The 17854-nt window shown below is 43.4% G+C and overlaps 1 protein-coding gene across 2 annotated transcripts in view; it reads right to left on the reverse strand.

Annotated features, from left to right (window-relative positions):
• kiz (kizuna centrosomal protein) overlaps nt 1-10215 on the reverse strand; it is a 135938-nt gene extending 125723 nt beyond the window's left edge. For both annotated transcript variants that reach the window (XR_013888220.1, XM_080199740.1), the window contains exon 1: nt 10140-10215. Coding sequence is in view for 1 of the 2 variants with exons in the window: in XM_080199740.1 (XP_080055866.1) it covers nt 10140-10207 (68 nt within the window). In the remaining variant the exon portion in view is untranslated. The remainder of the gene's footprint in view (nt 1-10139) is intronic.
• Between the last annotated feature and the right edge of the window lie 7639 nt (nt 10216-17854).

Raw genomic sequence — 17854 nt, forward strand, 5'->3', positions numbered from 1 at the left:
TTTACTAGGCTGATACCGGAGTTGAGGGGGTTGAGCTATGAGGAGAGGCTGAATAAACTGGGCTTGTACTCGTTAGAGTTTAGAAGAATGAGAGGAGATCTCATTGAGACGTATAAGATGATGAATGGGATGGATAGGATAGAGGTGGAAAGACTCTTCCCGCTCAAAAAAGACAATAGGACTAGGGGGCACAGCCTCAAGATAAAAGGGGGGCGGTTTAGAACGGAGTTGAGGAGGAACTTCTTCACTCAAAGGGTGGTGAATCTCTGGAATTCTCTGCCCGTTGAAGTGGTGGAGGCTGCCTCGCTAAATATTTTTAAGACGCGGGTTGATGGGTTTTTGATAGGAGAGGGGATTAAGGGTTATGGGGAGAGGGCGGGAAAGTGGAATTGAGCAGCGACAGATCAGCCATGATCTTATTGAATGGCGGGGCAGGCTCGAAGGGCTGGATGGCCTACTCCTGCTCCTATTTCTTATGTTCTTATGTTCTTATGAAAAGCAAGCAGTTATTGTTGCATTCTGAAACATGCAAGAGGTGTCATGGTCTCTCTCTCTGGAGGCTGCAAGGAGAAAAAGGCTCTCTGTCCAGGGGTGTTCTGGAGGCTCTAGGACTAGCAGATCAAGTACCAGCATGTAAGCCTATGTATTGCTACCTGGTTTTGAAGAGGAGTTTAAGTCAATAAGGGGAATATTGCTTCAATTGGAACCAACAGAGCTGGGTTAGCAGTTAAGAATAGTCTCTTGTCATGTTTAAGTATTGTTCAATTGATAAATGTTAAACTAATTCATTTGTAATAGTTAAAGTTTGTTTCGATAAAAGCTTCCTAGTTGTCAACAGAATCAGACCTGGAGCAAAACACCATACGCTCATACTAATGTCAAAATAGAAAAAGACTTTGGGGTCTAGTTGGGCTTCATCTCATACTTTGGACTTTCTGATCTGATCACATAAGGCAATGCAACTTTTCTTAAAAGCAAATCTTGGCAGCAATTCCAAAAATTAAGAAATAAATGGGAAATGACCAACTTTCTTCTAAGTTATTTTTTCTCTGAAACGTGACAGAATTTAGTGTGACAAACTGGTAAACACAACTCAATACTAGATATGCACGATGATCTGCATATACAAAACTGTTTTTTTAATTTAAAGTCAAAATTTTATTTCACTCTAATGATATTCTGACAGCAATAACAGCTATTTAACAAAAAGCTCAGGATAAAATATAATCTTATTCATTCTGTCAAATTTTAAACTTTCTTGCTGGTCAAGGTTTATAGGCTAAGTAATGATGGAAAAAATATTTGAGCACACCGCTGATCTTCCATGGGAGTGGCACGTAGTTGATATCCCTGTAAGTCTATTTGATCACAAGTATGCATTTGAATCCTGCTGGAAACTAGAAGGCTTTCAACACTCTAGTCCAGACTTTAGGGTGAGATATTTGCATTTTAGTTGGTGGATTTCCAAAGCCTAAGTGAATCTGAATGCTCTTCCACAACAATAATTACTATTCTGTTTCCAACTGATTATTTTTAAGTTGAACTGAAGGTCACTACACAATGAAGCTACAAACTGATTGGCATATTAGTCTGTGACTCCACAATTGCTAAAACGACACAATTATGTTTGGGTAGCAGGAATGGACAGTATCTTAATAACTTGTACAAGTGCGCTCTGTGACTGTAGTCAATAGCTTTAGGACAACAGTGGATTACAGACTGTACACAGTACTCATCAAAAAAAGAGACCTGATATTCATGCCTTACTGTTTTGATACACATGCATTTTGCATCAGTGTGCCAAGAGAAGACCTTAACACTAATCAGTGAGTTAAATCATCTCTCATTATTGTACATTGTATGCTCTTAAGTTATCAGCGCAAGGAAGTCCAATGTGTAATAACAATGATATTTTAAATAATCAGCCAAGACAATATTTCTAAAACATATGTACATTTTAAAGTAGGTTTGTGACAATTTGCTAATTCAAAGTCTAAGTTGCAGACTCTCTAGTAAGATGATTTTTTTTTGACAGACCTTTCCTTGCAGTGAAGCAAAACTCAACATGGCTGTACTTGCAACACAATAGTGCCTCATTTTCGACGTCATGATTGTGTGAACTTGGTCATCCACCATGACATCTACCATTACCAAAAAGGTGCACCATTCACCAAAAACTCACTCTACAAATTCCAACTCTGCACTATATTTACAAATTAGAATTTGTTTCAAAGATATATTTTAGAGCATTTTAAGATACTGTGATACAAAGAGTAAAATTCTCAGTTCAAGTTACCTAAATCTTTTGAAGTATAACTGCTTTGTTTCATATTCCACAGCTCATTTGTCCTCTGTAGGCAATTGCATGAGGCATTTTGCTCACAGCATGGTCACAAAAAGAGCACTGACAATGAACAATTTATCTATTTGAGGATCTTTTTTGAGCAAAGAATACTAACCACAAAACAATTCTTCAACCATGTCAAAAGATCTTTAGCTTCCACATTTTACAGGTCTAATTTTAATGTCTAGGTCAAAGAATAAGAACATAAGAACATAAGAAATAGGAGCAGGAGTAGGCCATCTAGCCCTTCGAGCCTGCCCCGCCATTCAATAAGATCATGGCTGATCTGTCGCTGCTCAGTTCCACTTTCCCGCTTTCTCCCCTTAGCCCTTAATCCCCTCTCTTATCAAAAACCCATCAACCCGTGTCTTAAAAATATTTAGCGAGGCAGCCTCCACCACTTCAACGGGCAGAGAATTCCAGAGATTCACCACCCTTTGAGTGAAGAAGTTCCTCCTCAACTCCGTTCTAAACCGCCCCCCTTTTATCTTGAGGCTGTGCCCCCTAGTCCTACTGTCTTTTTTGAGCGGGAAGAGTCTCTCCACCTCTATCCTATCCATCCCATTCATCATCTTATACGTCTCAATGAGATCTCCCCTCATTCTTCTAAACTCTAACGAGTACAAGCCCAGTTTATTCAGCCTCTCCTCATAGCTCAACCCCCTCAACTCCGGTATCAGCCTAGTAAACCTCCTCTGCACTCCCTCCAAGGTCAACAGCACTCCATAAGTATCACAGTGAAATGTCCACCTTAGTTATCTGTGCATGTCCTTGAATAGAGTTTTCAGCCCTTTTAATCTTCAGACCCGAAGACAAGAGTTCTGCCAGGTTGGGGAAATGATCTGGAGATGCCGGCGTTGGACCTTGGTAGGCACAGTAAGAAGTCTCACAACACCAGGTTAAAGTCCAACAGGTTTTTTGGTAGCACGAGCTTTCAGAACACTGCTCCTTCCTCAGGTGAGGGCTGGAGAAAATGTTTATTCACCAAGAATCATCACAAAATCACCATGACATGTATTTAGCTTGCTTAACTGCTATCATATATGTGTACTTGAGCTTACCTTCAAAATATTGAACATTTTTTTATTTGAATTTTTTTTTATATGCTTTCACTCGTCTCACCAAATGCTGGAGTTAAAAAAAAACTGAAACTTGTATGTCTCCATTTAAACTTGAAAGGACATGGATTATCGGGGTAGGAACATTCCATGTGAACAAACAATAAGAGAATGCAGAGAGGCAAATGTTCCATTAAATCTTTATGTAATTAGAACTTGAACAGTAGTTAACGCTCTCTTCCTGAAGATGGCAAATCTATTGTCGGATCCAACTCCATCAACAGCAGCAAAACACAGTGCAAAGGAGCCTATGTGGCCCATTGAGTCTGCACTGACCACAATCCCACCCAGACCTTATAACCCCATGCATTTACCCTAGCTAGTCCCCCTGACACTAAGGGACAATTTTAACATAACCAATCCACCCAACCCACACATCTTTGGATTATGGGAGGAAACCCGTGCAGACACAGGGAGAATGTGCAAACTCCACACAGACAGTGACCTATGCTGGGAATTGAGCCTAGGTCCCAAGTGCTGTGAGGCAGCAGTGCTTGTCATTGTGCTGCCCATGTATTACCATACAATACTAATGGATATGCTTCTTTTCCCCTATTTGTTCCAATGTGCTTAAGAACAGACTGTAACGACCCTATTTTGCTGCAGCTCAAACATTGTTCTTTTGCTGTCCAATCTAATTTAGACAGTAGTATGTCTCTCAGGGGTGGTAACCACGATACTCACATTAAACCCTTGGGAAGCAGTAAGTGCCATTTCTTATAGAAGTTACAGTTTTTAAGGGAGTGGCATCAACATTCAACCAGAAAGGGTCTCAGCAGCCAATGGATTGAAGGCAGGAGCGTCAAAAAGGGAGGATCAGCACTTTTCCAGAGCTGAAGTTCTGACCTAAAAAGGTCTGCAGCTCTTGTAGAAGGGATTAAACGTTGGGGTGGGATTTTCCGGCTGCGCTCACGCCACAACCAGAAAATCCCGCCCAAGGTCACCTGATCTTTCCCATGGTCCATCCTTCGCCCGCTATGATTTCCGTGGTGGGCAGAATGGGAAAATTCAGCCCTTGATTTCTCTTAATTAGATAAAACATCTTTCTTTTTAGTTTTAAATGACGGATATTCGTATCCTAGTGGACATTTGCACTGATGAATCCAAGTGATCTAGTGCAGCATGAATATTGGCAACATAGTTAAAAATTTTATTCAGAGGTGACACATTTAAAATACTCTTCATTAGACCCATTTAATAATCCTCATGTTTCTACTGAATCCAGCATTGTGTGTTCAAACACCTCCTTACAGCAACATGCATGACTCCTCCAAAAGCACCTTCCAAACCACAACCTCCAACACCTAGCAGGACAAGGGCAACAGGCGGTGTGAATTTCACCACCTGCAAATTGCTTTCCAAGTTACAAACCATGCTGACTTGGAAATATATTGCTTCACTGTTGCTGGGTCAAACTCCTGGGACTTCCTCTGCAACAGCACCATGGAGTATGTGCGCCTCTTTGGATGGATAGATCAATTTGACTCCTCCGCAGACGACTCAATACAATACATAGAGTGCCTTGGGTATTAACTCCAAACAAACAGGGGAAGCAGCGAAGAGCAAGGCAATTATCCTGAGTACGTGTGGAATCCAAATTTATAATCTGATTTGCAGTCTCCCAGCCCCAAGCACACCCAACTCCAAAATATTCACTGAGCTTGTGGAATTGGTGTAGTCACAGTTCCAGCCTGAACTACCAGTATTACTCTAGCGATTCAAGTTTAATTCAAGGGGGAGAGCCCCAGGTGAAACAATCACTAAATTGAAACAGATATTGAAGTATTGCAATTTTGGACCCACATTGAATGATACTTAACAGCACAGATTAGTCTGCAGGGGGGAACAACCAGCCGATCCGACAAAGATTTGCAGAGTTCAGTATAAAATTTAAACAAGCAATGGAGATAGCGCTATCAATGGAAAGGGCTGAAAAAGGTGCTTAAGAGTTCGAGAGCATGCAACATGGTGCTGCTCACCACTTAAGGCATGAACCTGCAGTCAGCAGTGGTACCAAAACTGAAGTAGTCACCGCAAGGTGGGAAATGAGCTCAGCCACAAATAAAGCAAGAAGATTCAGAAGAGGCAATCAATCAGCAAAGCGGAATGTTACTGATGTGGAGGTAACCACTCCCCTGAATCCTGCAGGTATAAGGAGGCTAAATGTTTTTCCTGTCATAGGAAACACCACTTATGGCATAGGTGCAGAGCCAAGTCAAGTCTACCAAGTAGCCAATGAAATAATGCAACAGTGCAGAAGAGTCTAGCACCATCAATTTAAATATTCACTCACTGTATAATATAAAAGCAGACAAGATAGCTCCTAGTACTGTAATGCTCCAGGTAAATAGGAAGCCTCTTAAGATAGAAGTTAATACAGGAACATCGTTCACAGTGATAGGGGAGCATATATATATTGGTACTTGAGAGAAAGAGTTTAACCACTGAATTTGAAGAGTACTGCAGCCAAGTGAACAACTTTTATTGGAGAAGCAATAAAAATTGTGGACACTGCAATGGTATCTATAAGCTATGGAAAACAATCTGCCCCAACTCCCAATTATCATAGAGGCAAGGACCAAACCTTTGTGGCCATGATTGACTTAAGGAAATCATTTAAATTGAACCGAGATTTTTCAAGTGTACAAAGGAGGACTACTGAATTGATGAAGGAATATAAAACTGTCTTCAAGGATGAATACAGCAAAATAAAAGGCCTGCAAGTGAAGATCTAAGTGGATCCAGATGTGACCCCTTGACTCTTTAGGGTGAGATCTTTTGTACCATTTGCTTTATGAGGGGAAGTAAATATTGAATTAAAGCAATTGGAAGAACTGCATTATCCAGCCAGTTCAGTTCTCGGAAGGGGCAGCACTCATACTTCACGTACTGATTGTTCCAATACATGCACCTGCCTTTTGGCATGTCTTCAGCACGTGCAATTTTCCAAAAGACAACGGAGAGGCTGCTGCAGGGACTGCCACAAATTGCGGTATAACTTGATGATATTCTCATTGCTGAGTCAACAGAAGCCACGCATCTAGCAAATTTAGAGAAGGAGGTGAGGTGATTTCAAGAGGCTGAAGTTCGCCTCAAGAAGGAGACATGTACTTCACAAGCCGCTGAGGTAACCTATTGTGTGGATGCACAAAGATTATACCCCATGGAAGACAAGGTCAAGGCCATAAAGTTGGTACCAGCCCTCAAAAACAATCTGAGCTCAAATCATTTTTGAGAGTGGTAAATTTACCACGAGCGTTTTTTTTAACCAAACTTGTCAACATTCTTGACTCCCTTGCATATTCTGCTAAAGAAACACGAAGGTTGATCTTGGAAGACTCCCCAGATAGAAGCTTTCAACAGAGTAACACAAGTGCTGCATTCTTCAAACTTGTTAGTACATTTCAACTGGTATTGACCTGTGATGCATCGCCTCCATATGGCATTGATGTTGTGTTGTCCTATGAGAATGGACAACACATCTGAAATAGGCTATGTCTCAAGAATCCTCTCAGAGGCCAAAAAAGAAGGGTTATCAATAGCTTTGGTGCCAAGAAATTTCACCAGTACTTATATGGGAAGCACTTTACCTTTGTTTCAGACCACAAACTGCTCGAGTCTTTTTTAAAGAAGACAATGCTATTCTACCAATCGCATTGGCAAGAATTCAACGTTGGGCGTTAAATCTGTCCATCTACGAATATACTATCAAGCACTGACATGGAACATTCAGCAAATGCAAATGCAAATGCACTTAGCTGCCTACTTTTACAAGAGTGTGTTACAGTTGCTTCGGTACCACAGGATATTATCATGGCGTTGAATTTTTGGGAACGATACCAGTCTCGGCAGGCACAACTGCCATCACCGTGAAAACACATGGAACTGAACTGCCTGTGCCGGAAGTGGTTCTGGCTGACAGCCCCATGTGGAAGCACCCCCAACAAAGGAATTATACTGCTCCACAAGAATTCAGAAATCCCTGAAAGATTTAATTTATAATCAAGTAAATTCATGTACTTAAATGTTTAATTATCTTGGACTGTATAAATTGAGTATTTGTATAAAAGGACTTAGAGGGGAAGAAATGTGGTGATTGTCCCTTTAAGGGTCAATCTGCAGAGTAAGGGATCACAATGGTAAGCACAAGCTTCTGTACTCAGTCATCTCAGGAGCTGACTGCAGTAATGAGGTTGCAAGCCTCTATTTAGTTTTAACCTGTAAACAAATGAGTTGTGTTTTCCCTAAACTGGTGAATGAGCAATTACATTGTTTGTGGGAGCTTACTGTGTGCTAATTAGACCATTCCCCTGCCCATGCAAATACAGGAGATGTAACACCTGTCCCTTTTAATTCCTCACTGTTCAAGGCCCCGAACACGTCTTCCAAGTGAGGCAACTTGTACTCCTTTCAACTTGATCTGTTTGCTGCTCACAATGTAGTCCCCTCTACATTGGGGAGGCTGAATGCAGATTTGATGAAAACTTTGCAGAACACTTCATTGTGTTGATAAACATGACTGCAACATTCTGGTCACTTGCCATTTTAATTCACCATCTTACTCTCACGCTGACATTTCTGTTCTCAGCATGCTGCAATGTGCAGTGAAGTAAGCTCAAATAACAACTCTTCATCTTCCAATTTATCTATTTCTTATTAGTGTCACAAGTAGGCTTACATGCAACACTGTAATGAAATTACTGTGAAAATCCCCTCGTCGCCACACTCCGTTCGGGTATGAAGGAGAATTTAGCATAGCCAATGCACCTAACCAGTCCTTTGGACTGTGGAAGGAAACCGCAGCACCCAGAGGAAACCCACACAAACACAGGGAGAACGCCCAGACACAGTGACCTAAGCTGGGAATTGATCCCGGGTCATCAAGTCTGGTCATCGATGGTGCCAACCACTGTGACACTGTGCTGCCCCTATTGGGCACTTTGCAGTCTTTGGGATTCAACATTTGAGTTCAATAATTTCAGACATGAATTCTGTCCTCCGTTTTGTATTTTCCCCTAGTATCAGTCTGTAGGTTATTCTCGTGTTTTGCTTTCAGTCGGCACTGAACTTTCTTCTGGTATTAACATCTACGCTGGGCCAATGCTTTGTTCCTTTACTACCTCCCTGCTACCATCAGACTTTTGAATGCACCTACCTTGTATTAAGTTGGTCTTTCTCTACACCCTAGTTATGACTATTACACTGCATTCTGCACTCTCTCCTTTACTTCTCTATGAATAGTATACTTTGTCTATGTAGCACACAAGAAACAATAATTTTCAATGTATACTAATACATGTGACAATAAGATATCAAATCAAAATTCCTACATTCTTTGCTGTTTTTTTCCATGACATTTTTAATTTAATCTCCCCCCATCTGACAATTTGGATGCAACTGACTGTCCCCTTTTTTTCAAACAAGCTTGCTGAAGTTGTAAAACACATCACATTTCTGCCACCCTTCAGTTTTAAAGGATTCATGAGGACCAAAGGACAGGATTTGTGGCCGCGCTTGGACCAAGACTGAAAAATCTTGCTGGAGGCCAACGGACCTTTGCATGGCCTCTGTCCCGCCTGCAACAATTCCCGCCCAAAGTGTCAACTATTTCTCGATCCACTGATGCTGCCAGACCTGCTGAGTTTTTGATGTCATGACTGCTTTTACTTCAGTAACAGCACTGAAAAGGGCACAATAAAGAAAAGCAGCCAGCGTAGCTAAGGACCCTACGCACCTGGGACATACTCTCTCCCACTTCTTCCATCGGGAAAAATATACAAAAGTCTGTCACATACCAACTAACTCAAGAACAACTTCATCCCTGCTGCCCTCAGACTTTTGAATGGGCCTACCTCGCATTAAATTGATCTTTCTCTACACCTTAGCTATGACTGTAACACTGCATTCTGCACCCTCTCCTTTCCTTCTCAATGAATTATAGAAATCCTACAGGAAACCATTCGGCCCACTGAGTCTGCACCAACAACAATCCCACCCAGGCCCTATCCCCGCTTAGTTACCCTGCTAATCCCTCTAACCTGTCCATTTCCCTTGACACTAAGGGTTAATTTAACGTGCCCAAGCAACCTAACCCACACATCCTTGGACTGTGGGAGGAAGCCGGAGCACTGGGAGGAAACCAACACAGATGCGGGGAGAAACCGGGAATTGAACCCTGGTCCCTAGCGCTATGAGGCAGCAGCACTAACTACTGTGCCACCCCTCAAACGGTATGGACGGTATGCTTTGTCTGGATCCTGCGCAAGAAACAATACTTTTCACTATATGCTAATAAATGTGACAATAATAAATCAAATTCAAATCAAAATAAACCCGTAAGGTAAGGAAAGTTGCTAGGGAAGTGCAAGTTTTCTCTCTATAAGTGATCCGCATTTGACTGCATTTAATTTTGAAGGATAAACATAAGTTCCCGCTGTGTCGATAGGGTTTCTGACCTCTGCTGACAGCTCGGGTCAAACAGTGTAAGTGGCTCCAAAGCCTTACACGTGTGTCAAAGAGAGTGTCGGGGGCAGTGAAGGCGGGACCAACGCCCCACTCGAGTCCGAGGCTTGACGCGAGGCCTAGCGGTCGGGCGGAGTCAGGCCTTCCGCTCGGGCTGAGGCGACTGGGTGACGATCCGAGAGAGAGAGGGAGGGGAGAAGGCGCGAAGCTCTTACCTGCTGTGCAGCTCCTGCTGCAGGTCACCCAGTTTCTCCAGGAAGGCCGGCTCGCTCGCCGCCGCCATGTCCACCGCCACCGCCGGCGGCTTGCACCGTTACCATGGCAACCAGGGCCTAGACCCGGCCCCGGCGCGCGCACCCCCCCCCGCGCGCGCGAGGCCTGAGAACAGCAGGAGCCATCACTGGAAGACTGCCTGACCCTATCCTCACCACCCTCTCCCCCACTTACACAATATTTAATCACCCTCAGGAGAAATATCCAGATCAGTCCAAAGATGCGCGGGCTAGGTGGCTTGGCCATGTTAAATTGTCCCTTAGTGTCAGGCGGACTAGCTAGAGTAAAAATACATGGGGTTATGGGGATAAGAACATAAGAAATAGGAGCAGGAGTAGGCCATCCAGCCCTTCGAGCCTGCCCCGCCATTCAACAAGATCGTGGCTGACCTGTCGCTGCTCAGTTCCACTTTCCCGCCCTCTCCCCATAACCCTTAATCCCCTCTCTTATCAAAAACCCATCAACCCGCGTCTTAAAAATATTTAGCGAGGCAGCCTCCACCACTTCAACGGGCAGAGAATTCCAGAGATTCACCACCCTTTGAGTGAAGAAGTTCCTCCTCAACTCCGTTCTAAACTGCCCCCCCTTTATCTTGAGGCTGTGCCCCCTAGTCCTACTGTCTTTTTTGAGCGGGAAGAGTCTCTCCACCTCTATCCTATCCATCCCATTTATCATCTTATACGTCTCAATGAGATCTCCCCTCATTCTTCTAAACTCTAACGAGTACAAGCCCAGTTTATTCAGCCTCTCCTCATAGTTCAACCCCCTCAACTCCGGAATCAGCCTAGTAAACCTCCTCTGCACTCCCTCCAAGGCCAAAATATCTTTGCGCAGGTGCGGTGCCCAAAACTGCACACAGTACTCCAGCTGCGGCCTCACCAATGCCCTATACAGCTGCAGCAAGACCTCCCTACTTTTATATTCAATCCCCTTTGCTATGAAGGCCAGCATCCCATTCGCCTTCCTGACCACCTGCTGCACCTGCAAGCTGGGTTTTTGTGACTCATGCACAAGGACCCCGAGGTCCCTCTGCACCGTCGCCTGCTGCAGTTTTTCGCCCCGTAAGTAATAGTCCTTCCTACCATTCTTCCTGCCAAAGTGGACCACCTCACACTTGCCAACATTAAATTCCATTTGCCATTTCCTGGCCCATTCGCCGAGTCCACCTAGATCCTTCTGCAGACTCTCCACACCCTCCGCACAATTTGCCGTTCCCCCTATCTTGGTGTCATCCGCAAATTTCGACACCCTACACTCGGTTCCCTCCTCCAGATCATCTATATAAATGGTAAAAAGCTGAGGCCCCAGCACCGACCCCTGGGGCACTCCACTAGTCACCATCCGCCAATCCGAATAGCACCCGTTGACCCCCACTCTCTGCCTCCTATTTGACAACCAATCCTCTATCCACGCTAACACCCTACCCCCAACTCCATGTCCCTCGACCTTCTGCAATAACCTCTTGTGAGGTACTTTGTCAAACGCCTTCTGAAAATCTAGAAAGACCACATCCACCGGCTCTCCTCTATCCACTGCCCTAGACACATCCTCATAGAACTCCAGTAAATAGGGCCTGGGTGAGACTGTGGTCGGTGCAGACTCGATGGGCCAAATGGCCACCTTCTGCACTGTTGTGATTGGGTGATCATTTCAGCAATCGCTGCCACAGGTGATGGCCTAGTGTTTTTAAAGTTTATTTATGAGTGTCACAAGTCGGTTAACGTTAACACTGCAATGAAGTTACTGTGAAAATCCACAAGTCGCCACACTCCAGGGCCTGTTCGGGTACACCTAACCGGCATGTCTTTCGGACTGTGGGAGGCAACCTAAGCACCTGAAGGAACCCCATGCAGACATGGGGATAACGTGCAGACTCCACACAGACAGTGACCCAAGCCAGGAATCAAACTCAGGTCCTTGGCACTGTGAGGCAGCTGTGTTAATCACTGTGCCACTATTAATCAGCTCATGTTCCAGGGATCTGGGTTCAAATCCAACCACAGCAGATGATGGAACTTGAATTCAATAAAAAATATCTGGAATTAAGAATCTACTGATGAACCATTGTCAATTGTCAGACAAACTCATGTGGTTCACTAATGTGCTTTAGGGAAGGAAATCTGCTGTCTTTACCTGGTACATGTGACTCCAGAGCCACAGCAATGTGGTTGATTCTCAACTACGCTCTGAACAAGGGCAACTAGGGAGGGGCAATAAATGCTGGCCAGCCAGCAAAACCCATGTCCCAAAATATGTTTTTTTAAAAATTCATGTAAGTTTTAAGTTTTAATTATTAGTATCTCAAGTAGGCTTACATTAAAATAAAGGCAAAACGCTGCAGATGCTGCGGACAGCATCTGTGGAGAGAGAATAGAGCCAATGTTTTGATCTGTCATCCAACTGCAAATCGAACATGGGTTCCTGGCACTGAGGGGCAGCAGTGCTAACCACTGTGCCACCAGAAAAATGAGATGTGACCCTGAAGAGTGAGAAGCCCTTTTCACACTTGGAATCATAGCATCCTGACATCTCTGCAGTGCAGAAGGAGGCTATCCAGTCCATTGAACTGCTAATCCCCCAACTCTGCCAATCAACTTCACCCACAGATCTGTTGATTTGAACTGTGTTTATTTGCCTTTAAAGAACAAAATAGATTAAAACAGGGATATAACTTTGAACCAAACTTAGTAAGGGATGCTGTAGAAGAATCAAAACAATTTCAGTTTTAAGCAAAGTTTAATTGCCAATGTGTGCCTTGACTATTCCATCTAGAATAATGGAGCTACCACTATTGGTCCCAGTGTCCATGGATTGGAGGACAGGAAGGGACTTGGCCACAACTTCTGATCCTCACTTCTGCTGGAAAATGTATGTATATGAATGGTAGACAAGGAGAGGATTAGACCAGCCTTAGGGATCCAATAGCCAATGCATGTTCAGTGACTGGAATTATGCAATAAAGAATTGCTACTTGACAGATATACGAGAGAACATTTAACATCTATGAAATTGTAATCCATCATGAGTTGAAACTTTAAGTTGAGATGGGAATAAAATTAAAATATCTAAATTCCATGGAATAGAATCCCTACAATGCAGATGGTGGCCATTCAGCCCATTGTATCTGCACCAATTATCTTACCCTCTCCCCGCCCTGTCTCCATAACCCATTTACCATTGCTAATCCATCTAAGGAGCAACTTAGCATGGCCAATCCACCATATCTGCACATCTTTGGATTGTGGGAGGAAATCGGAGCGCCCGGAGGAAACCCACACAGATACAGGGAGAATGTGCAAAATCTGCACGGACAGTCACACAAGGTTGGAATTGAAACTGGGTCCCTGGCGCTTTGAGGCAGCAATGCAAACCATCGTGCCACCCTCAAAAAAAAATTTGTAATCCTGTCACTGTGTGACTGACTGTCCCTTTGACAGTGTGATCCTGTCACTGTGTGACTGACTGACTGACTATCTCCTCGATAGTGCAGTCCTGTCACTGTATGACTGACTGACTGACTGACTATCTCCTCGATAGTGCAGTTCTGTCACTGTATGACTGACTGACTGTCCCCTTGATAGCGCATTGTAAAGGCCAAATATGATAAGATTGCTCTATCCTTTAAATGGAGGTCATGGTATAGTACTTCACCAGGGGTTCAATTACCTCTCCTCAGTATAATAATCTTGTGATATAATGAAATGTTTCAATGGAATAAGTATTTTTCTAAAATAATCCATACACTGGAATGACAATGTGATTTTCAATTGAAAAACTGGTCACTGAGGCATTGGGCTTGGCATTGGTCTTTCACTTTGGGAAATGGGTTCAAATCCAATCTAGAGTGATGGAATGAAAGTCTCCTCTGGCTGTAAGGATTCTTTCTCAATTCAGTTCCCAGTTGGAATAGCTGCAATATAGCACTGTCCTTAATCTGGTTCTAATTGACAGCTGGTATGGGAAATGGTAGAAATACCACAATGGTGCAATAGATTAGAGGATGCTTTTCAGTGGCTGAGGCAAAGCACATTACTGGGGGCAGAGTAGCAGGAACCTTACTCCATATCTGTGAGTGCTCAATGTAACCCGAGAATCCGTAATAGGGATACTGAAACGCAAATTTCATCTCCCAATCTGAAAACAACTATGTAGAAACAACTGGTCAGCAGTCAGTGGGAGGTGCAGACGAACTCGGCTCAGAGGGGTCAGGCACTTGCACTGTGTCGGGAAACAATCATTTAATGTGATCTTCCAAATAATGTGATCTACCAAATAAACCTGTTGGACTTTAACCTGGTGTTCTGATACTTCTTACTGTGAGACCAGTAATAGCCAGAGGGCCAGCATGCCATCCAATTAAGGATGGCCGGTAGGTTCTCAAAGCTTTTTAGTTTAGCCTATTAGTGTCACAAGTTGGCTTACATTAACATTGCAATGAAGTTACTGTGAAAATCCCCAGCTGGTGGCCTTCCAGCTTGAAAGCAGTATAGGACGCCATGGAAGGTAAGTGAAAGTGCTTCAAAAAGGAAGTGACCTCTCTCGATCTTTTAATGGACTTTGCAATCATAGAGGGAGGGATAGGATGGGGTGAAACCCTCCACAGGAAGGCTTGCAGCTGCATCTGCCAGGAAGGAAGACAGGGTGCAGTGGTTAGCACTGCTGCCTCACAGCGCCAGGGACCTGGGTTTGATTCCAGCCTTGGATGGAGTTTGTACATTCTCCCATATCTGCGCGGTTTTCCTGTGGGTGCTCCGGTTTCCTCGCACAGTCCAAAGATGTGTGGGTTAGGTTGATTGACCATTCTAAATTGCTCCTTAGTGTTGGGGGATTTGCAGAGTAAATAGTGGAATGACAGGGCGTGGGTGGAATTGTGGTTGGGCAGACTTAATGGGCCGAATGGCCTCCTTCTGCACTTTAGGGATTCTATGACCAATAGACCACTGGAAGGCTGCATTCAGACTGCTAAACAAGCCCCTAGACTGACCGGCCTCACTCCCTTTAACTGACCTCAAGTGGTAACTAATTAGTTTAATCGACTACCTGCTACATACATTTGGTTGGATGGGAAATGTCAGTCAGAAAACCAAACCTTTCTCAGAGCTGGGATCCACTAAAAGGAATCATTGCATTTCACACAATGATGAATCCAATCCCAGGTCTGATTGCAAAGCTGCTGGCTGACTTCTAGGCCAAACCAGGGGAGCTGGGTGGCCCAGAGACTGCTCGTTGAGGTCTTAATGTTGGACAAGGTGGGGCAGGAGGGAGGGGGATTGTTACTGGAAATACTTCTTTGACTGACCATCCAGATTAGTCCTTTCAACGGAACTACTGTGGGCACACCGCTGAGTTCTTAGTTAGCATGAAGACAGGCCCCTGTTGAAATAGAAGTACCCTGATGTGTTCACCTACTCTATTTTAATTGCCGCCTGCTCAGTTTGCCAAGTACAGCAGTTAAAATTTCCACCTGGCTGTCAGAATGAGAATGGTTCTGCACCTTCCATTGCATATGTGTCATGATAGTGCATTCCCTAAACAACCATCTTTGAATGATATTGCCAAATACAACAGTCATCCCTGACAGAGAAGTTAGTACAGTAAAAAGTCTCACAAAACCAGGTTAAAATCCAAACGGTTTATTTGTTAGCAAAAGCCACTAGCTTTCGGAGCACTGCTCCTTTGTCAGATAAGTGGGAGTTCTGTTCACAAACAGGGCATATAAAGACACAAACTCAACTTTCAAAATAATGGTTGGAATGCGAACCTTTACAGGTTATCAAGTCTTCAAGGTACAGACAATGTGAGTGGAAAGAGTGCTAAGCACAGGTTAAAGAGATGTGTATTGTCTCCAGACAGGACAGTTAGTGAGATTTTGCAAACCCAGGCAAGTCGTGGGGGTTATAGGTAGTGTGACATGAACCCAAGATCCCGGTTGAGGCTGTCAGCTTCTGCCCAGTGATTCTGTGCTGTCGTGTGTTGTGAAGGCTGCCTTGGAGAACGCTTACCCGAAGATCAGAGACCGAATGCCCCGTGACCGCTGAAGTGTTCCCCAACAGGAAGAGAACACTCTTGGCTGATGATTGTCGCACGGTGTTCATTCATCTGTTATCATAGCGTCTGCGTAGTCTCCCTAATATACCATGCCTCAGGACATCCTTTCCCGCAGCATATCAGGTAGATAACGTTGGCCAAGTTGCAAGACTTTGTACCATGTACATGGTGGATGGTGTTCTCATGTGAGATGATGGCATCTGTGTTGATGATACTGCACGATGAAGGAGCAGCGCTCGGAAAGCTAGTGGCTTTTGCTACCAAATAAACCTGTTGGACTTTAACCTGGTGTTGTAAGACTTCTTACTGTGTTTACCCCAGTCCAACCCCGGCATCTCCACAAGTTAGTACCCAGTGTTAAAGTCTTCTTAGTTTCTATATGAAATAACCATCAAAGGTTTAATTTCGTATGAAGTGCCGTTATTACATGTTTTAATATAAGATGACCTTGATATGTCGGTTCATTGTATAAAGATCCCTTGAGCATTTTGTAGTGTTCTCATCCTCGATTTACTTTACGCGTCTTGAACAGTGTAAAAAAAATGCATTCAAGATAGACTTTGTATTTCGTCAGTGCAACATTTTCGAAGCGTTTAAATAATTTCGCGGTACTCTCTTAATGTCGCCAGCGCTTGAGTTATTTGAAATTCCTTTCCAATCCCTGTGATCACAAATCTTAGATATATATAGGGAATGTCGAACATCCAATCAGAAATATCACAAAAATGCAAGCAAAGATGAAAATACATAAAATGATAATATGATGTTTTAATTCTAATAGTGGAGTATTTATTTCACACCCTGCTAATCCAGTTCCCGCCTTGCGCCGGGACAGTGTCAAGTCACTATTTAATTCTTGTTTCAGCCGAACACTGGGAACCTATTCCCTGCTGTAAAAGAGATAATTGCCAAAATGGTTAAATTGCAATATACTGGCATAGCTGGTGGATTTGTGTCACTGCAGTAATTGTAAATAATTGGAAAATTGTGCTTGAAAGTAGGATACTCGCTGTCATTGGGAACTACAGCTCCAAAACAAAGAGACGTGCTTTTAAACTACTAAAGATATCTCACATTACTCACGGCTTGGTGGAGGGTGTGGGGGGGGGGGGGGGGGGGCAAAGTGCCTGGATGATATTAATATAACTTCATTTGTTTAAAAGATTTTCAACTGGGAAAAGATAGTATGTGTTCGAAGAGTTATAACAGATTGTCGGATCGTTAAGGTAATCTGACAAGTATCTGAATATTCACATTTACACTCCACGCTGCAGAATATCTTCATTATATTGCGCAGTACTGTATAACTCAAGTCAGTATATAGAGGTTCGAGAAGTGGTGTCCTGTGCTTTTTTTTGTATTCTGCTTAATATATATTGTGTACATTTTGGGCTGAATGCCAATAATAATATTTGGATATTACCCACTAGAGTTATATCATTTTATTTATGATGAAGCCGATTAGACATTTTTGCCTAGCTTTCGTCTCATGAAAAGCACTGCCATACCTGATATCTAAACCATGAAACTATTCCAACACGTGCATGGAAAATGGGACAACAGAACTTGTTTGACAGCTGTTCAGTGAGTGCAAAACCGAAAGACTTGT

Source organism: Carcharhinus amblyrhynchos, chromosome 12, assembly GCF_965287045.1.
Source record: "Carcharhinus amblyrhynchos chromosome 12, sCarAmb.v2.hapA, whole genome shotgun sequence".
In the NCBI taxonomy this organism is placed as follows: Eukaryota; Metazoa; Chordata; class Chondrichthyes; order Carcharhiniformes; family Carcharhinidae; genus Carcharhinus; species Carcharhinus amblyrhynchos.